Source organism: Schistosoma haematobium, chromosome 7 (assembly GCF_000699445.3).
Source record: "Schistosoma haematobium chromosome 7, whole genome shotgun sequence".
In the NCBI taxonomy this organism is placed as follows: domain Eukaryota; kingdom Metazoa; phylum Platyhelminthes; class Trematoda; order Strigeidida; family Schistosomatidae; genus Schistosoma; species Schistosoma haematobium.
In genome coordinates, this window is record NC_067202.1 from 15,453,431 (window position 1) to 15,475,796 (window position 22,366).

General features: G+C 35.4%; 1 protein-coding gene across 1 annotated transcript in view; it reads right to left on the bottom strand.

Annotated features, from left to right (window-relative positions):
• CAND1 (Cullin-associated NEDD8-dissociated protein 1) overlaps window positions 1–22,366 on the bottom strand; it is a 125,008-nt gene that overhangs the window by 40,683 nt on the left and 61,959 nt on the right. The window contains exons 29-33 of the mRNA XM_051218094.1: window positions 17,918–22,159; window positions 9,894–10,055; window positions 4,604–9,083; window positions 4,348–4,495; window positions 1,994–2,223 (exon numbers count right to left, since the gene is read on the bottom strand). Of these exons, the coding sequence (XP_051064530.1) occupies window positions 21,921–22,159 (239 nt within the window). The 3' untranslated portion in view covers window positions 1,994–2,223; window positions 4,348–4,495; window positions 4,604–9,083; window positions 9,894–10,055; window positions 17,918–21,920. The remainder of the gene's footprint in view (window positions 1–1,993; window positions 2,224–4,347; window positions 4,496–4,603; window positions 9,084–9,893; window positions 10,056–17,917; window positions 22,160–22,366) is intronic.

Here is a 22,366-nt window from a genome sequence, read left to right on the forward strand (position 1 = left end):
TTCAATGATATCAGAGACAGGCTCACATTACTGAAATAAAGTTGTTAGATCGCGACATAGACTATCTTCAGTCTAGGTAAATCGACACGACCCATTATTTCAATTAAAATATAAGGGGGCTAACACAGATATATTTCACTAATCCTAAGGATAATTCATGATTCGTTTGGTTCAACCGCCTTCGAAGTTAGACAGTCAGTCACTAATTAATAACAATGCATGGTGGACGTACAATACTGGAGTTGACTGAAGTTAGACATAAAAATCATTGGATATCGGGTTAAAGACTGAAAGGTTAGACTCTCACATTGAAACCTGAAGGACTTGGATTTGAACCTTAGTGAGATCATAGATTCACATGGCTAGGAAGTTGCATATTACGCTCTATGTTAACTATGATTGATTGACTCCAAACAGTTCTGTAATAAGTGTTGAGTAGCATGGATTTAAAGTGGAAAGCTTTCAGCCGTTTATGCCTAACATTCAAAAGCATCTATTTCAGTTACGAGTGGTTTTTGATTAAGAGTTAATGCAAATTTACCGCAAATTTGAAAGTAATTATTACCAAGCGTAATTCACTATCAAGTGATTAATAACCATAGGTTGTTTTATAGCTATGTGAATTTACCGAAACATTTATATATCCATATATCAGTCAGTCAATAGGTCATATACAACATCCCCCAAATGTCCTAGTACGGGCAAGGGTGGAGCGAGACCGCTCTCCCTCTCGAAATGCTCTCACACGGCCACGCGTAAATAGCCTCTGCCAGGGAAGTCCTAGTCACTACCTTCTCGCATAACGAGTGTTGTTTACGAAAATGAGAGGACGTAAAGCGAATGTCCGGCAGAGGCTTTAACGGGGTCAGTAGACACGAAGGATCCACCTAGGGTAGTTGGAAAACCCTGATTTCAAACTAATGGTGCACATGAGTTTCAGGATCCTGAAGGAATAAATGGCGCATGAATCAATTATTGAACACAGGCTACCATGAAACTACATCTTACGTTGCTTCATTGCCTTGTGGATCAGACCTTAAGGTCAAAGGCTCCGGGTGTGGCCTACTAAGAAAACCACCTGTTTCGGTCTGGTCACCCAGGCAGTATCATAGCCCACACACAAATCAAGTGACTTATGTGGCGCACATGTATTTGGTGCCCCTTTGTATCAATATTTATGTGTTCAAATAAATAAATAAATAAATAAATAAATAAATAAATAAATAAATAAATAAATAAATAAATAAATAAATAAATAAATAAATAAATAAATAAATAAATAAATAAATAAATAAATAAATAAATAAATAAATAAATAAATAAATAAATAAATAAATAAATAAATAAATAAATAAATAAATAAATAAATAAATAAATAAATAAATAAATAAATAAATAAATAAATAAATAAATAAATAAATAAATAAATAAATAAACATATTGTTGGGATATTCAGGAAAATATCCCAAAAATTATCCTGTTAAGCCTAATGTTATCCTTGGACATGAAATGGTATCATCTTATTGGTCAATATTTGTTTAACGTGTCATTTTCCTACTGGCCATTATTGTACAATGTTATTTTCTATTTTATGGGACGTTGTGGTCTGCTTGACTGGTATATAAACAAAGTATGTTTGAAATATAATGATTCATATATCCGAGGCTGAGACTTGTGTTCTGGACTCAACCGGCTGGGCTAGACAGGGAAGCTGGACCAATCAGAACTCTAGGCCGTTCTACGTGTTTGTGCGTCTTTGGTCCGATCAATAATTCCCTACCCTTAATCCGCAGCATCATTTTCACAGTTATAACACATATACAGCATAGAACACGGCAAATATATGTTACATCGGCCCAAGTTGTCGTACCATATCAGATATAACAAGATGAAATTCTCAAGACAAAATGTCAAATCCATAGAAGCAGTAACATAATAATAAAAGATCATAGGCATAAACATTACATTGACAACTATCAATTAAACTATTTACCTTGTTCGTTGATTTTACACTCAATTCACTATGACTGTTTGTATTATGATTGTTTATTGATGTGATTTTTTGTTCATTATTTACAGTCTTTGACAAATCATAATTAGTTTCCATATCATTATCATTCAAGTGTTGATCATGTTGATAATTATGATTAACACAGTGAGATGATTGTTTTGTTAAGGTATTGACATTTTTATTTGATTGTTTCAATTGTTCCATTTGTTCAACTGATAATAATGAATTGAATAAAAATGAAGTAAACATAAGAAGGATAATAAGCAAAGATGGATAGTGGCTAGCAGTGGAATCCAGGACACGCGTTTGGTCCTGTTTGGAACTTGTCAGCTGGATGTACCTGCGAACGGTACTGAGTTCGAGTCCCAGAGTGAACATCAACTCTGAGATGCAGGTACGTCCAGCTGACGAGTCCCAAACAGGACGAAACACGCGTCCTGGATTTCACTGCTAGCCACTATCTATGTTTCCTTATAACGCTTGTGAATTAAGGCAATATCGAGGTAATACGCACAGTATGCACATATGCCAATAAGAGACTGATCAATTTCAGTCCTAAAACATCAATGGGAAGATTGAAGTAAAACAATACCAATAGTGAATAAGAAGGATAGTCTGAAGATAGTTAGGATAGACTTATTTTGTAATTCGTTCAATAATTCTCATAATTGACATATTTACTGTCAGTGACGGTAAAAATAGTTGTTTGAAAACGCATGAATTTGGATTTTCCCGTTTTTGTTTTGAATTCCCCCCATAGCATGAAACATTGATTACCGCTCACAAATATACTGTTACATAAGTCTCTTGTTTCCAATTACCTGTTGCTATGGTAACAGAATTCTAATGTATTTATTATCTACGTTTACAGACCACAGTGATATTCTCATTATATGCTTCATTTGGATATATATCTCGAATTATACCAGTTGCAATCGGAATTATTAACTATTATATAATTGTGGATTACTAGACCAAACGAAAGTCGAACAAGCCAATTCCTGACAGTTTAAGTGATGTCCAGTATATTTTTCTTGTGTGTATAGATTATATTTAATATATTATATACATTAATTTTGGACACAATAACTTTATTTACGGAATTGCTATAACCTGGGTCCACTACAATAATCTCACTTGGTATTGTTTTACTTGATTCTAGTAATTGATGTTTAGAACTGCGATTGATCAGTCTCTAATTGGCACATGTGAATACTGTGCGTATTGTCTCAATATTGCCTTAATTCAGAAGCATTATAAGCAAACATGGATAGTGGCTAGCAGTGGAATCCAGGACGCGCGTTTCGATTTTAATCTCATAGTTTAAGGGAAGACAGAGAGTGTATACACCTACGCCATTGTGACCCATTCTGGGCCATGTCACCCAGAGTCTCCAGCCATTGGTTACGATAGTCACGCGAACAACGGTAGCAGCATTACTTTATATACAGCTTTCGATTAAATTAAAGAATACTACCAAATTAATCAAGGTCGAGATTTATGTTTCAAAAGCATTAACAAGCTAACTTTTATTCCATGTCTTGTATGGACAGAATGCTTAATTTTGAACGACTGGTAAGAAATTTTAAAGAGGATATGTTGATTAACTTCGAAGAGTAACTTTTTTGCCTTATACAAAGGTTTGAGAGGAAACATTATTTTCAGCCATATAGATGAATTTTTCCTTAGATCATTCTTTGATTTCAAAACAGAGAACATGGTCAAATTCACTAGTCACATAAAAAACTATACATATATTCTGATGTTTCTCATTTTGCACTATAAACCATACCTTCACAACAGGTATTTTCTAAATATGGTAATTGGCTAGCAGTGGAACCCAGGACGCGCGCTTCATCCTATTTGGGACTCGTCAGTTAGGTATTTTATAATTCGTTAAAAGTTTTACTAGTTTCTCAAAGTTATTTAAGAGTCATTCAACTTCTGTAGTAACTTGTTTTTCTCTAATTTAATCATATAATTTAAGTCTTAACAGTCAGTTATACTGTATTAAACGAGACTTTGGTTGGGAGGACGATAACAAAGTATGGGAACCATTTTGCAAATCTTCCATTAATTATCCTTCACATTCTGTATGATTCTTCTAATTCACAAATCCTTACTCTTTTCTCCTTTTGTTTGCTTCAATTCGAAATTCTTAACGTTTTGTTGTCATGCATTCGATATTCGATCGGTGTTACATACTACTTATGTTGACAGATATAAGTAGCATACATCGCAGTACTACAACACCGATAATAGGATATTGCGTAAAAATGGTAAAATTTTTGTAACCACATACAAAGTCATGCAGCACATTGGAACAAAACTCTTACCATCATTCATTATAGTTGGATTAATTTCAATTAATGTCTCCATTGATTGATTATTTTCACATTTAGGCATAGATTGTTCTTTTTTGAAATTACACCGTAATTGACTCAATTCATTTTCTAAATGTTCCAGTTTTGTTTTATAGAATGTCTAGTTTAAATATAGAATATCAATTGAAAAAAAATGTTGAAAATAGGAAAGAACAAACATGTTAGTCAGTCATATTTAACATATTACCTGGTACAGATGTTTACTTACTTACTTACGCCTGTTACTCCCAATGGAACATAGGCCACCAACCAGCATTCTCCAATCCACTCTGTCCTCGGCCTTTCTTTCTAGTTCTATCCCATTCTTGTTCATTTTACTCATGTCTATCTCCATTTTCCAGCGTAATGTGTTCTTTGGTCTTCCCCTTTTCCTTTGACCTTGAGGATTCCATGTGAGGGCTTGCTTTGTGACGCAGGTGAGTGATTTCCTCAATGTGTGTCCTATTTACTTCCAGCACTTCTTCCTCCGCTAGGATCTGGTTTGCTCTCTCCCACAGTAGGTTGTTACTGATAGTGTCTATGTTATGTTCAGGTCGTTGCAATTGTTGTGCCGGAAAAGACCGCTGATCACTTATACTCGGAACGAGGGACCCCTGCAATTCCCACGATGCGAAAGTAAGAACACACAAGACTGTTATAAGTGAAGATTTATTAGCCCAAACACTATGACGACGACGAATCAAAAATAGTCTAAAATACACTAATTTATAAATTGATTGTACACCCATTTTGATTAATAATTAGGATTAAATCACATACTCAGTTATAACAAATCACTTACTGCGCATAGTTCATGTCAACTGAATACAAGAATATCGTATATTATACAGAAGAAAATATCATACTGAGAAAACACAATCAAATACTACACTGAATGATCCTCACGTTGAATCAAAACGGATGTTGAATGTTGAATAAAACTCATAATGAGCAATTCAATCGAAAATTGACTTTTCTTTCCATCATATCAGTCTGACCAACGGATCCGAAGTATTTTGCGTAGATAACTGTTAATAAACACCTGTATTTTCTGGATGATGGCTTTCGTAGTTCTCCAGGTTTCTGCCCCATACAGTGGAACTGTGTTGACATTTGTATTGAAAATCCTGACCTTGGAGTTGGTTGACAGTTGCTTTGAGTTCCAGATGTTCCTCAATTGTAAATATTCTGCTCTTGCTTTGCCGATCCGCGCCTTCACGAATCGGTACAGATGTATGTTAACTTAATTTGACATATTACATGTTATTAAGAGTAGAGATGAAGTGAACAAGATCAATAGAAAACGAATCGAATTCATATAACACTAATAATGTGGTTCGAGATGGTATTTATAAGGAAATAATGAAAAACAGGATGTAGATGTTAGACAAAGAGTGAATGCGTTTAAAGCATTGTGAATGATTTTAAAGTATATCACAAAATCTCTTCAATCGAAGATCACAACGATCACGCGGACCGCACCTAGGTAGTGTAAATGTATCTACTTAACTCATACTAAAAGTTTATGAACTAATAGACTGATACAGATTTCGGTTTGACCGATCCATGCTCTATTGTAACCTAATTCAATGCCATTTGAAATCGTCCCATAGAAAAAAGCGATTATATTCTAAAATGTGAATCAATAAGTATCGAGTATTTTCTAGTTGAATTGATATAATGAGAAAAGTCCAATGAAACTACTGCTACATACTAATGACTTCAGGTTGAGGGGTTATGGATGTACACTGTGAAAGAGTTCCATTCCTTAAGAGTCCCATATCAGGATGAAACAGATGATCAGTGTCTCCTGGTTTTCAATGGTTGTCTAACTTAAGATCAGTCTATGATTAAGACTGATCTATTTAAACCGAAATCAGGTCCAACCGTAAAAATATTTATGAATTAATAAACAGACATTTTATCATAATGTTATTAAACAGTCGTTTATTAATTTGTGGATTAAAGCTCTTTTAAAATTGGTTCATTTATTCGAAATTTCGGATGGTTAGATGGTAGATCTATATGAAGCAAACGTTTGGTCACACGTCACCACCCACTCACTGATCACCACTCTTCAGTCTACGGTCACTCTGAGGACCGACCGTGTAGCCCACTCTTGGTGAATCAGAGAGGATGGAGGGTGAGTGAACTCCGTGGCATCAGCCACCACACCGAGTAGTTGCGATGACAGGTAGTGTGGATTTGGGAGGTGAGAATGGTGTGGAAAACATGGAACGCTTCACGATTTTGCGTGTCATCGTTGAGCAGGGGCCATGCTAATCTTCTCTGTATCGTTCCAATTTTAGTATATGCACCGCGGAAGCGAGTAGATCTATATGTATATAAAATTACTATGTAGATTGTTTAGTCATTAGGATGAAATAGTTGTCCGATACGATATGGTTTTCAACAGTTCCTCACTAGCTGATGTTGCTGGTAGGTGATAAGAGTTCGAGTTCGCTAGTTGGTCGGTTCTTTTTATGCCTTTCAGATCGATCGCCTTTTCTTGATCAATAACACATTGATCGTGATACTGAGTGAAAATTCCTGATTCTAAATAGTCCACAAGCTCCTTATATTCCTAGGTAGATAGATAGAAAATATATTTCACTTTTTATTATTACTAATACATACAAGGTGAACAACATTGAGTTACCTGTTGTCCAGACACACAATGACTTAGGAGTCATCGTTATCCAAGACTTAAAAACTACTGCACGCTGCCGTGCGATAGCCGCTAAAGGTTTTAGACGCCAATGGTCAATATGTAGGGCCTTTAGCCGTGTCGATGCTAAAACCTTTTGACTTCGTATACAGTAATCGTCCGACTTAGACTAGAGTACTGCATACGAACAGCTAGCCCCTATCTAGAAAGAGACATTGAGATGTTGAAAAAGGCTCAAAGAACCGCAACTAAGCAGATTACTGAAAGAGCGAAGCTCGCTTATGATGCTCGATTGGCTAAACTAAACCTATTTCCATTGTCATATCTAAGAACCAGAGACGACTTGATCATGGTTTTTAAATCACTTAGTGATAAACCTATATCTGATATGTTCTTACTTTTCTTGTTTTCCAAAATAGTGAATTTACGGGGACATTCCAAAAACGTTCGCAAGCCCAAAACAAATTACTTGCTAGCTGACTATCGATTTTCCAATCGAATCATCAACGAACCTGATTGAGGTTCCATCCGTCGACTCATTCAAAAGAAAGTTGGATCAACTGAGAGACCATCATTGCCAAGACTAACACAGGCTACCTAGCCTCCTATCTTTTCCAAATAGAAACTGAAACAATCAGATTCACAAGAAAACTTATACACATTTATTATCCGGCTCAATCACAATGTTTATATAACTAAATCAAAAGTCATACAAAACTGAATAATAAGTCCATAATTAATTAACCACAATTTAGAGACGGTGAGACATATGACAACAGCTATTCATGGATGGAAGATTACACTAAGTACACAGTAAAAATAGACATGATAATTCCTCATAAAACAGTCCGGAAAGTTTCACCCCCTTCTCAAATATCCAAGCTTCTATATAAGAATTTTGTATTAAGGCCGGTATTTTCAAGATATCCCATCTAAGAATTTAGATTGATTGCTGGTCATGTGCATGTATTGAATAAATCCATTCATTCTTCTTATTTAGCGTTAAATATCTGAATCCAATGAATACAAAATTATACTTTCATAACGAGTATTATTTTATAGTTTAGCATTCTGAATGATACTTTTGGTTATGTACAGTTAAGTCAGGCTAATAGATCATCTTAGTCAAAAGTAAAAGAATCTAATTCTTAAGACTAAACCATCATCGCAGTTAGACACATTTTACTTTAGATTAGGAAAACTCGAAAAACAAGCAAATCAAACTATATCATTGAAATCATGAACTGATCTAGGTTAGACAAACATTAAGAATCTAGAAGCACTGTAAAACTGTTTTATCGTAGTTTGAGACGTCACTACGAACACCAACGCTTAACCTCTAGACAATTAAGGCAAAATCTGATGGTGCATAAGTCTAACTTCAATTAGTCAGAGATATTTCTCAACGATCTTTCATTTCTTCGATGGATACCTTTCTCAAACTCTATATGGTATAGTTCCACTGGTCACGTCATCTCATTAGAAGTTAAGCTTGTGTACCATTGTATATCAGTTCAATGGTCTAAAAGCTATTCCCTGTTTCAAAGTAATAGATGTATACTTTTGAGGCATCTCATACTATGACTAAACATCTATCCAATACTTTCAAATTTTGAATGATTGTCTAATTTAGATCAATTCTTGATTTGAATCCATTTCAACAATCTCTACAATTGGATACTGAAATTTAAACTATAACACTACTACTACTACTACTACTACTACTTACAATGAATTGATCTGTATTTGATGATGAACATACTTTCTGTTCTACATTGAATGAACATGCCTCAGAATTTATAAACTGATTCGATATTAACCTGTTATCTTGTTGAATGTCATTATTCTTTATAGATTGTTCTTTTAATTTAGAATCCATTTGATTTAATGCTTCTTGAGCTTCAGCTAATTTCATAACTAATTGATTCAATTTATAACGATCTTCAAGGCATAAATCTTGTAAACGACATAAATTTGGTTTTGAAATGAATCGTTTTGTTGATTGAACTTTATTTGATTTTTGTTTGAATTGGTTCAAATTCTGAAAAAAAAAAAGAAATGAGTGAACATGTAGATGAAGAAATACTTCTTTATAGATCAGTGGAGTTTGAACATGTTTGAAGTGAAATATGGCGTTATCAATGAAATGGAATAACTGTTGTATTATATACTGACTTGATTATTATTGAAAATATGTATCATTGAAAATGTTATGTCTAGAAGTCGTCAAATTCAGACATAAATATCAATACAACAAAGAAATTTTACTGGACTAGTTATGTAAGTTAGAAAGCTAGGATAAGGTGGTGGTTGATGGCAGTCAATAAAAAGCCCTGGACAAAGATTTCGTGCTACTATGCACTCGTCAGCAAGGTGTACCTGGAATCTTGAGAGAACTGATGCTCCCTGACGAATTCGATCCCGCGTCACCCAGTTTCACAATCAGAGACGTTACTATTGAGCTATCCAGGGCTCGACTGACATCCTGTAGGACTGAGATGTATTTACAATTGATTGATCACTGGGTAGTGATCAATGTCATGTATGTGTTTGAAGTGAACGGTACTGGGTTCGATTCACTGAGTGAAGATCAACTTTGAGATGTAGGTACTATCGAGCTGACAAGTCCGAAATACGACGAAATGCGAGTTCTAGTTTCCATAGCTAGCCAATATCCATCTTTGTTTAAAAAACTTTTGACTTCAATCAATATCAATCAAGCAATCCGCATAGGATGCACACATACTAATAAGAGACTGATCAATTACAGTCTTAAATAACAATGACAAGATACAAGTAAAACAACATTAAGTATAAATTAAAACTGATTAGATTAATTAAATTTAATTACTTTATCATTTGTTTGTTTCAACTTTGATTTAATTACTGATTTAGAATTATTATTGATTGAATTCAAATTGTTTAATGAATGGACAGTTTTCTCTGGAATATTCATTGATTTTATTGATTGATTAACATGTTGATCATTGGCATTATTCAAGTAATACATTATCTGAAAAGATAATAGAATAGAAGAACAATCTGGAACAACTTATCGATATTTGGTTACCAATAGACTTGAATTGATGATTCAATTGTGTTTAGTTTAATTATCAAGTTAAATTGAATACGATACAGGTATATCATTCAGTACTGTAATTACTTTTTGATAAAACTAATTCAACTATCAGTAATCCATAGTTAAAACAAATACAATATGCAGAACACCAACTCAATCACAATTGATGGTGAAACTCTGGAAGATGTGAAATCTTTCATGTAACTAGGAAGCATCATTGATGAACAAGGAGGATTAGATGCAGATGTAAAGGCGAGGATTGACAAAGCAAGAACCGCATTCCTACAATTGAAGAACATATGGAACTCAAAACAACTGTCTATCAACCTACATTAAAGTCAGAATCTTTAATACGAACGTCAAGATAGTTCTACAGTACGAAGTTGAAACTTGAAGAACTAATACAACCATCATCTAAAAGGTACAAGTATTTATAAATAGTTGTCTACGTAAGATACTCAATATCGATTGGCCGGATACCATCAAAAACAGCCTACTGCGGGAGAGAACAAACCAGATTCCAGCTAAGGAGGAAATTAGAAAAATATGATGAAAATGGATAGAACATACATTACGAAAATCACCAAACTGCATCACGAGGCAAGCCCTAACCTGGGATCCTGAAGAGAAGCGGAAAAGAGGAAGGTCAAAGAACATATTACGTCGAGAAATAGAAGCAGATATGAAAAGGATGAATAAAAACTGGAAGGAGTTGGAAAGGATTTTCCAGGACAGGGTTGGATGGAGAATGTTGGTGAGCGGCCTATGCTCCTTCACGAGGAGTAACAGGCGTAAGTAAGTAAGTATTTAAAACAAAATGAAATCCAGTTTTTCCCCGTTGTTAATGTTATCATTTAAAGTTGGTCAATCTTTTTTTAGCAAACTAAAAGCATTTTCCTTTTTGAAATTAAAATATGAATTGTAGCGTCATTGGACTGTAGCTAGGGATGCAACGCATAACACATGTTTCGCTCTATTTAATGTCTATCAGTTGAGTGTTGTTCACATCGAAACAAGAGGCCAGTATGCATTATATACTGACAAATTACAAACCTTGGTTTATACCTTCATACCAGATGAATAATTCAATAAATATTCGCGCTTAGTAGCTCAGTGGATAGTGTTGGGTGTAAGAAAAGAAAATTAATAATTTCAAGTCCTAATGTGAACAATACTAATGGAATAAAAGTATATCCAGGTGGTTAGTCTCAGGATAAACTGAGCATACTGTATCTCATTGTGACACATAAACCAACTATACTATATAACTTCAATTCAAATGTATACACTCTATTATCAGAAGGGGTTTGTGGAGATTTTAGAAATTTCACAGATTGAAATCATGAGTCAATTGAAGTTAGACTACCATGGAAAACCTGGAAGCACTGGATGGACGTTTCGTCCTATTGTGGGACTCCTCAGCAGTGCGCATCCACGATCTCGCACCCCGCGAGACTCGGACCTAGGACCTATCAGTCTCGCGCCAAGCGCTTAACCAACTAGACCACTGAGCCGGCATCCAATGGTGTTAATGTCTAACTTCAACCAATCCACGAAGTTGCGCTACCGTATACCATTCTCTTCAGTGAGTTGATATCTCACAACAGACCTGGTTGAACTCCAGTGCTTCCAGGGTTTCCATGGTGGTCTAGCTTCAATTGACTCATGATTTCAATCTGTGGTATACACTCTACATTTTATAATTTGAAACAATTTTTGTACATTTAACTTCAAGTCCCACGAATGATGACGTTACTGTTGAGCCTTCAAAATGACATAAATAATTACATATCATGAGAAGGAATATGATCAAGGAATAGATACAAAGAAAAACTAATCCATAAATTAGCGCCAACACGAAACCGAGGTTCAGAGTTTCTTGATAATACCTGTAACCACATAATATCTGAAAATAATGCACACTATCTCGAATCACTTGGACTAATAGTTACATTTCAGTTTAATAGATAGTGTTTGGTTAACCAATAGAAGGGACCAGAATAACATAACAGGAATAGATCTTTAGTGTGGTCGGGGGTTGATGGGCGCGAACCAGTGATGGGTCTTAAACCGGAACGAAACAGCCACATTGTGATTTCATGTTTTTAGTGATTTTTTACATTAAGATAATTCCATCATGTTAAATATCTGAATAAGTGAAATTTAGTGTATAAAAGTCACACGATGACCATCCTATCAAACAAATTAAATTCCGAAAAACAATGGCAAAACTGATTAGCAAGTTTGTTAGTTTTGTGCTTCAGAAGTAATTTTATAGCGTTTTCCTAATTCAATCTAATACAAATCATCATAAAGCAACAAGATTGTGTTCAGTGACTGAGCCCATGCTACACATGATTCCAAGCAAGCTACCAGAAACTTCTAGATTAGCCCCAACACAAATGAAAGGTAAAAGAAAACTAAGATAATCAGGAAAATAATATGGAACTCACCAAGCTGGATAATAAAACAATACTATGAGGGTAGGTTTATGGTGAGAATAAATTGTTTTTGAATGCATAAATGATATGTCCTGTCGTTTAATGCTACTTTTTGTATCTGGTCGTCGTCATGTTTTGGGGGGCAAAAATCTTCACTTATACCAGTTTTTGTTTTCTTACTTTCGCGTCGTGGGGATTGCAGAGGTCCCTCATTTCGAGTATGAGTGATAAGAGTTTCCAACATAACAATCAGCGGCGATCAGACATAACAAGTAGCATTCAACCAACAAGACATATCACTGAAGGACAAACCAGTACCCTGATTATCTTAGTTGTTGTCTAGTTCAATATAAAAAGTTGTTGAATAAAACATTACTGGGAAATGGTTATCTTCTAAAATTCATAAATCGATGGAAAAGCGACAATATGGTGAGACCTAATACATTTTTGGCATAGAAAAGGCCTTTCCACATTACCCTACCGCTAAGAGGTGAGTCAAGTAGCCTTTTATTGAAACAAAGGCTTAAATCGGTTACTAGCCAAACATACTACGCATGGGAAAAACAAGGCCCACGTTTCGCCAAAAACCTAGAAGGTACGAAAACGATTGCGTCACATCTCAATGTTTACCAATTTAAATGTGTGCGTGATTTGAAAATTAGGGTGTCTAAACGTGTATCTAAATGGTGGCAGCAAACTGAGACCTAGGACCTATCCACAGCGCTGCTGGGTAATAGGGGCATATATGGAGGAGATCGGACTAATCGACGATTCCATTGTAAACCGAATTTCCTTTTCAAGGCTCCCTGATATGTATGCTTATGTCCATGAATTGCATGAGTTTTGGCATGTGCGGTTTATCTATGTAGGTACATGTAGGGGGTACGCGCGTGAGCTGACACAAGGAACATAAGCTCAAAAATTTCTGCCCTATGTTTGATAAAATCAGCGGCTTAACCCTTTAATTAAAAGACATAATAAAAAAGATATGGTAGTAAATACTAGGACGAGGTGACCATCAATATCCCCAAAAAGAGTGGTCATTCTTATGTATGTCATGCAGTATCAGTGATATGAATGAAATATGTGAGTCAGCTGTTTATTTATTTGAACACATGAATATTCGTACAAGAGAGCGCCAATATATATGCGCCACACAAAACAATGAGAATTCAAAGAGAAACAGAAAGAAAAAAAAACGCTAAGTAGCGCAAAAAAAAGAGAACAATAACGAAAAGATTGGTGTTAAGTAGTATGGTAGAAATGAGGGAACGGAAAGGTACAATCAGAAGAAATCTTTCAGGTAAGGGAGACACAACCACTTTTTATGAAGAAAGTAAAGAAGGTTACAGCAGGATCGCCACTGGCTTCTATTCTGAGCCATATCTGATAACGTCTCTAGCCACTGTGTAGCACCATCTCTCAGACCCCAACCAGGGAGTCGTGAAGGACCAACACAAGCCAGTCCTTTGCAGCTTTCTTTCATACCACGACACTATGTCATGCACTGACCACCTCTCCGCTTCTTCCAACCAGTCCCAGAGTCGGCAAATAATGCACGACGTGGAATTCTCTGGGACGACATTCGTAGAACATGTCCAAGACACCGAAGTCGGTGTTTCAAGATGGTGACACCAATTGAATTATCATCTCTGTGCCCGAACACACGATGCCGAACCTCTGCATTACTGACATGGTGTTGCCACTGAATGTCAGCAATCCTTCGGAGACAGCGATGATCGAACACAGAGAGTCGTCTTAACGTCCTCAACTTGGAGAGACCAGGTTTCACAAGCATAGAGCAAAACTGCTCTCACCGACGCGTTGTAGATCCGACCTTTTACAGTCAGACTAACATCACGGAGGCGCCAAAGGTGGCCCAGATTGGCTTAAGCAAATCTGGCTTTCACGTGCATTGATCTCATCACTCACACCCCCACCAGCACTTATGCAGCTACCCAGATACACGAACTTCTCAACTACTTCCATCTGCTCACCATCCAGGGTGAGTACAGGATTAGAATCCTGCCAGTCTTGTAGAAGTACTTTGCACTTCGAAGGTGCAAAGCACATACCATACCTACGGACACTGATTGCCAACTGATTAAGTGCGGATTGCATGGCTTGGGCATTATCGCACAGTAAGACAATATCGTCCGCATACTCAAGGTCGAGAAGTCTTTCTTCAGGCAACAGATCCACACCCCCATTACTTACATTCATCAGAGCTGTTTCCAGAATGTCATCGATGGCAAAGTTGAAGAGGAATGGTGAGATTGGGCAACCCTGCCTAACCCCACTGCTCGAAAGGAACAATGGAGAGAGGTGGTTGTATGCCCTCACTCTGCCTGAGGTGTTTTTATATAGGGCTTTTAGGATGTTAATAAACTTCTCAGGCACACCCTTCTTCAATAGACAATCCCAGAGAACAGTCCTGTCCAACGAATCGAAGGCAGCCCTGATGTCAAGAAACACTACGATTGTTGGCCTTTGATAAGTATGGCGGTGTTCTAACATTTGGCGGAGGGTGAAGATATGATCAATACATCCTCGACCAGGACGAAACCCAGCCTGCTCCTCGCGAGTCAATCTTTCTCGGGTTTTGAACAGCCTACGAAGAATGACGGAAGCCAATAGCTTGGACGCAATCGGAAGTAGACTTATCCCCGATAGTTGTTACAGGAACCTTTTTAAAGATAGGGACAACTATCGACTCATTCCATGACGTTGGTACACACTCTAGTTCCCAAACCTTTGTAAACAACGTCGTCAGTTCCTTAGTCAAAAAGTCACCACCATCTTTAAAAAAAGCCAGAGGTAAGTCATCTGGGCCAGGTGATTTGTAACGCTTCAAGAGTTGGAGTTCCTTGCGGACTTCCTCCTCGTTTGGTGGATCAGTCGTCACCGGCCATGAAGGGCAGGACAGTCTGACCGATGTTGCCGGAGTAGCAGGCCAGTTGAACTGCCCTTCGAAAAATTCTGCCCATCGTCCAAGACGTCGATGGATGTTAGTGATTGGCATCCCATCATCCTCGCAGATTGTTTCACTCACACCAGACTTCTTGCTGCCAGTGGCTCGGATGAGCTGGAAGAGCTTCCGGTAGTTACCAGATGCAGCTGCTGCTTCCAGTTCATTAGCACGCTTCGACCACCAGGCTTCTCGGTCCTTACGGAAGCTTTGCCCGATTTCCTTACGTAACATCCTTCGTTTATGGTCAGCTGTAGCACATGCGCCCAAAGTGAACAATGACCATCTGCTTTCCCAGGTGAGTGAATGTGTTGTGTTTTAGCTTCGTTAATCAATCACATTGATAACTGTTATTACATAAATCCTAACGGTGTTGCAAATCAAAAGGCAATAAAACGCGGCGACTACAGTTTATTAGCGGATAGTACAGATAACAAAGTTATAGACACATAGAACGAATTAGTAGAAGAGAGGAGAATGTGTGTATGCGAGCGAATACCGAGGGGAATTTATAATCAAATCAAATGTAGGCGCAGCTAATCGAGGCAAAGTCTAATAATAAGATTCGAGAATGACCCATCAAGTGATATTTAGGCGATTAACATTTTAGCTAGAGAGAGAGATATTTGCGTAGGCTATCACATGTGTTCAAGAGTACACGTATACGGACAAGATAGTGATCATAATAGTACAAAAAATAGACAAGTCGCTACTGCTAGAACAACATTGTTAAGTTAATAAAAAGGCTTAACAAAAGTTAACCATAATCGAAATTGATTGTAAGAGAGTTGCTATAAATATACCCATATTTATGCTGTGGGAAGCATGAATGAAAACTAGTGTTACTGGTGTGCATATTACGGACATCACCTCACAGGGTAAGTATATATATATATATATATATATATATATATATATATATATATATATGCCAGGAGACGCATAGTTGAAAACTTATGTATTGCCGGCATGCATGTAGATCATACTTGCCCTTGGTGAGACCTACGCACGCCAAGTAATGGGAGTAACGATGTCCCCATAAAGTCACATCCACACTGTGGGTTTGTGAGCCTTGAAAAACGGAAACCACTCGCAAAAATAACCAATAAGTTTCACCAGATAAGGCATTACCAACCTTAGCACAGCTAAAACACCGCACGTAAATGGTTACAAAACAAATACAATCAAATGAACCAATTGAAACAGGTTATAAGATCGATCTTAATTCAAATTTTGCGGTGTTTTACAAGTATTCGATGGCATACACTAAAGTTTACTGAAACATTGATCATACAAAAATGTAAACTCTTCATATGTATTCACCGTAAAATTACCCTGGTAATTTTGTTTTATTGTCCAGCGTAGTGAGTTCCATATTGTTTCCTTTATTATCTTTGTTTTCCGTTACCTTTTATTTATCAAGTTGACCTTTATGTCACATATTTCTGATAATCTTTGTCTTCTTCTTATAATACTACGCAAAATTCTAAAAGTTTAAGAATTAATTAAGTAGATTGATTTCAAAAAAAGTCTCAAACTGATACTCAAAGTGTACAAACAACGGAATTTTATCAGAATGTTTATTTAAAGAAAAAAAACTATTATTTCTTCTGTATACTTTAGATTGTTCACATGATATGAAAGGTAACCAAACATTCAGAAGTTGAATGATGAATACATTTCTAAATATCGATTATGATCAAGTTTAATCAATGTGTACTTTCATAAAGGTTGGCTTAGTAGTTTAGAGGTTAAGCGTTGGTGCGCGAGACCGAATTCTGCGAGCGCGATCATGGATGCGCACTACTGAGGAGTCCCATAATAGAACAAAACGGCCGTTCAGTGCTTCTAAGTTTTCAATAGTGGTCTAACATCATGATCTCAATTAGAACGACAAAATATTAAATTCACTTGGTATTGTTTACTTAAATCTTTCCATTGATGTTTAGAACTGCCAATAACCATCTTTGCTTATAATGATTGTGAATTAAGGCAACATCGAGGCAATTCACACAAGATGCATATATGCCAATAAAAGACTGATTAATTGCAGTCCTAAATAACAATGAGAAGATACAAGCAAACAATACCAAGTGATTTTAAACTTCACCCCATTGTACGAGCAGGTGGCTATCGAGACTCAGTAGCTAAGTAGATAACACGATGGCGTTTGAAGTGAACGGTACTGGGTTCGAGTCACAGAGTGAACATCAACTCTGAGATACAGGTACATCCAGCTGACGAGTCCTAAATAGGACGAAACGTGCGTCATAGATTCCACTGCTAGCCACTATCCATCTTTTCATATAAAACAAAATATTGTTTATTAATTCCAGCCATCTTTGTCGTTGACATACACATACACAAAAATCGATATCTGTACCTACTAAAAAAGTCTCTCTTTTTGAAACTAAGCTGATAAGAATGAATAATCTATGCTGTCAGTCGTCATTATCGATTATTATACAAGGATTCTTCATTAGAACATCTAATAAGCTTGTCATCATAACAATGTAATTTACACAGTAAAAATGTATGTGCAAAATATGATGATAAACAGAGAAAATTAGTCCATTTTGAAACATTTCTTGAGTAACTAGAGGTAATAAGAAAAAAAGAAAAAGAAGAGGGGAAATTTACTTTTCTCTTAAATTGAATGTCATAATTTTTACATAATGAAAGAGAGTACAGTTTAATTACACTGAGATTTTCTATTATTTAAATAGACTAGAGAGTTGATTTTACTTATGTGGTTTATATTTGATTCAAGTGTATTAACCTTTAAACATTTTAGGATATTTTACAGTCCATTAAAGAAGACTTTAGATATCTGGACTTCTACGTTTAAGAGATTCAAGATATGAATAGTTAACAGTTTTGATTTTCATTATAGGAGTTGTAGAGATTGTTGAATGATATTGAGATCATGAATGGATCAAAGTTAGATAATCAATTAAAAACCTAGAAAAAAAAACAACAGTAGGTAGCTGTTTCATTTTAGTATGGGACTCTTCAGAGATATCACGAATTGATTGAATGTCGAAATATGAATCACCGAAATGTGGCTCCATGGTCTAGAAGTTGAACGTTTACATGAGAGATCGGATGTTTTGAGTCTGGACAATGTGGTTGGATGAGTATTACCTAGGAGTCCCAAACTAGGATGAAACAGCCGTCCAGTTCTTTCAGACTCTGAATAGTTGTCTAAGTTCAGTTTGTGAGAGAAATAACATTTTTGATTTGTTTGAAATAAAATGAACGTATGTGAAAAAACGTGTTCGTATATAAGCCTTGGAAATTTATTTAATGTCTATCTCTATTTAATATTATTGAATGAAAACAATGACGGAAAAGAAGAAGGCCGAAGAACCCATTACGTCGGGAATTGGAAGCAGACCTGAAAAAGATGAGTAGCAACTGGAAAGGATTGGTCAGAACAGGGTTTGATGGAAAGTGCTGTGGACGGCCTATGCTCCTCCACGAGGGGTAACAGGCGTAAGTAAGTAAACTAAGGCTATTATGACCTCACGGAAATAAAGTTAATTGAAACAATACTAAAAAGATTTTTATAATTATTTCCGAAGAACTACACATTGTAAATATGTCAGACTAAAACAGATCTATTATTTAACTCATCTACCAAATATAAATAAGAGTGCTTCACTTCGGGACAAACCCTCAGAGCTCAAGTTAGCAAAACTACCACGTTAGTCAAACCAAAATAGATGCAACAAGGTTCGAACTTGAGACATCATGGTTGAAATTTGAATGACTTAATCATTGAACCGTAGCTTCATGTGTTCAAAAGAAACATGTATACAGTGAACAAGAAGTCATAACTACAAAGTATTTGTAAGAAATCTTAGTACCTGAAGCTCTGATTCAATGGAGACATAGTAATTTTTTATGCGATCGATTAGATAGAGGTCTTAAAAAAGCTTTGGCATTCCCAAGTTGACAAATAATAGTCCCACAAATGAAAGATTAGTTACTTAGTTTTACCATTTCAGTGTGAATTTGTTAATTTAGCCGCTTTTGTGAAGAAAGTTGTAATTGATCGATCAACCAGAAACTCCTTTTTTTGTTTGGGAAAGGATTAAACAAAACTGAGGTTTATGTTTGTTTTATCACAGATGAATGATGGTGGTCATGTGATATTGGAAAATCGAGTATTTATACTGATCTATTGTCTAAATTTAGTTCCTAAACATTAGATTTCAATCCCGTTTATCAAAGAGATAACGAATTCAAGCCAACAAAAGGTCCGGGGGAAATCTACCCTACAATTCTAAGTTTCTCAACTCCTTGTCATATTCATTCACATTATCTGAATCAATGGTAATCGATTTTCATGTTTAGTTTTTTTTTAACGCTTTGATCTACTCCCCATGTCGATATACATTTGTTCATTTTATCGTACTGTTGGTTATTCTTATAATTACTACTGAATCTTTCAACTTACAAGGTTTGGTTACGTAATCCTTTATCGTTATTGTCATTACTGATTTACAAATTGTTTCGATTAGTTCAATATTTTTTAGATGTATCCACATTGATGTTATTGTATATTCGAAATAGGGCAATATCACTAGTCCATGTACAGTCAGCTCATGATTTATGAAAAAAATTCTGCAATCTCCATAACTTAATCTCTTACTAAAAATTATCATGTCCTCAGTGGTGACTAATTCCGAGCAGGAAATCCCCAAAGACCTACTGAGTTGTGCCTATATTCAGAGTGATGTCGTTACTCACCTATAAGATTGGGTGCTGGTTGGTCACTCATGAATAAAGGTACATCTTGTTAGTAAGTATCAACTAGCACAAAACGTATACCATACTTGATTTGCTTTTGTCGATTACATCTAAGCATCTAAAAACTTATAAATACACATCGCTAACGAGTGATGAATCTCTGTTCACAGTTAGATATACTTATTATTCAACAGTATTTATATATTGCAGTTATAGAAAACCAATTAATAAACTGTACCCTAATCATCATCAATGTTTGAGTTATGTGAACGAACGCTCGAGGAGTGGACCCCTTAGAAAACCAACTACGTCGGTTTGGTCGCCCGGGCAGTATCCCAGCCCGCACACAATATGAATGATTTATGTGGTGTTGCCCCCTTGTATCAATGTCTACGTGTTTAAATAAATAAATTTTCAAAGTATACACAATCAGAAAGTGATTACTATCACCATCACTCATAACTTGTCTTTAACAACATTCGATATCATAATATTTTGTTAGATGTAACTCAACTACATTCATGTTAAAAACAAACGAAATTCAAAGGACAAATACAGAGTATAATAATAACTCAACTAAACATAAGATCATGTACGCATTATTCATTTATCATGGTGCAGATCATGTGTAAACCTAAGAAAATTAAAACAGACAAAAGCACAAACTACTTTAAGCGCTATATCGTACACTCACACACACACACACATACATACAGACAAGCACATTCTTTCAAGCCAGAAAAAAAACGCATAAAATAAATGTAGAAACAATTTTTCTTTTGTAATTTTGTTTGCTCTAAAGAGAGAGAAAAAGCATTCATTGTTTTATCATCACCGTATAACACAACATTAGTCTTTTCCTATTGTTATGACTATTGCATTGGCTCGATTCCTATCAAGAGTGTGTGTGTGTGTGTGTGTGTGTGTGTAGGTGTAAGAGAGAGAAAGAGAGAGAGAGAGGGAAATGTTTGTCCTATAGATTAGTAGTAAGCTTACAAACAATTCTTAAAGAAAAATATGGATAAACAAACAAAAAGAAGTGAGTAACCAGGTTGAAATGTATGTTGTCATTTATTTGTTTTTAAATGTTATTACATGTTAATGTGTATACATAAATAAGACAGAAAGATGGATACTTAAACGATATAAATAGTATCAAACTATTCATTGAATAATTAGTTGATTTATACTATAACACAACATAAAAAGATTTAAACACATTTTTTTTATAGTCATGGTTACTGTTGTTATACAATAAATAAAACAATCATTTGGCACAGTTACACACATTTGATCAATTCGCATACATTACATTTTGATACTAAGATGATAGTTTGAAAGAAAATAATAAAGGAAAGATGAATGGATGAGGTAAAAAAAAAGTTGGACATCTTTATTATTAAGGTACATGTATTTAAAAAAAAATTTTTTTTTTTGCTTTTCATCAGATGGTGTAAGTGAGAAGACACAAAAAAATGTTTATACTTTCTTTTTCGATTCAAAGTGTTTACAAGCGGGAAAAAGACCTTGTGTGTGGATGTGGATGTGTGTTTGTTTGTTTGATTGTTAGTGAATCCATGACTCAATGGATAAACTAAAAAATATTGCTAATTTAAAGTAGTAAAGTCGGATAAATCATGAACGTGTCGATGAGAATTTACCGATAAATCCAACACCACCACTACCATCACCAGTAAGAGAACATGATGAAGAAGTGTTTCTTCCATATTCACCGGTTGTTTGTGTTGTTGTCAATGTTGATAGATTATTTTTAGTAGAATAATTTTCAGTGGACAAAATTTGCATATAAATATTTTTTAAATTAGAATCTGCATTAATAATACGTATTAATTCTACATAATGACGATTTTTATCTAAATAAACAAAAGTACAATAAAACAAATAAAATGTTTTCATATTTTCTTAAGTGAAGTAATAAAATAACAAACAAACAAACAAGATACCAATCATATTGAAAGTTATTCAGTGACTTTCTTTTTTCTTTTGTACATAGTTACCTGTATAATGGAACATCTCCAATTAAAGCTATAAATGATCATCTAGACAATGTTAAATTTGCC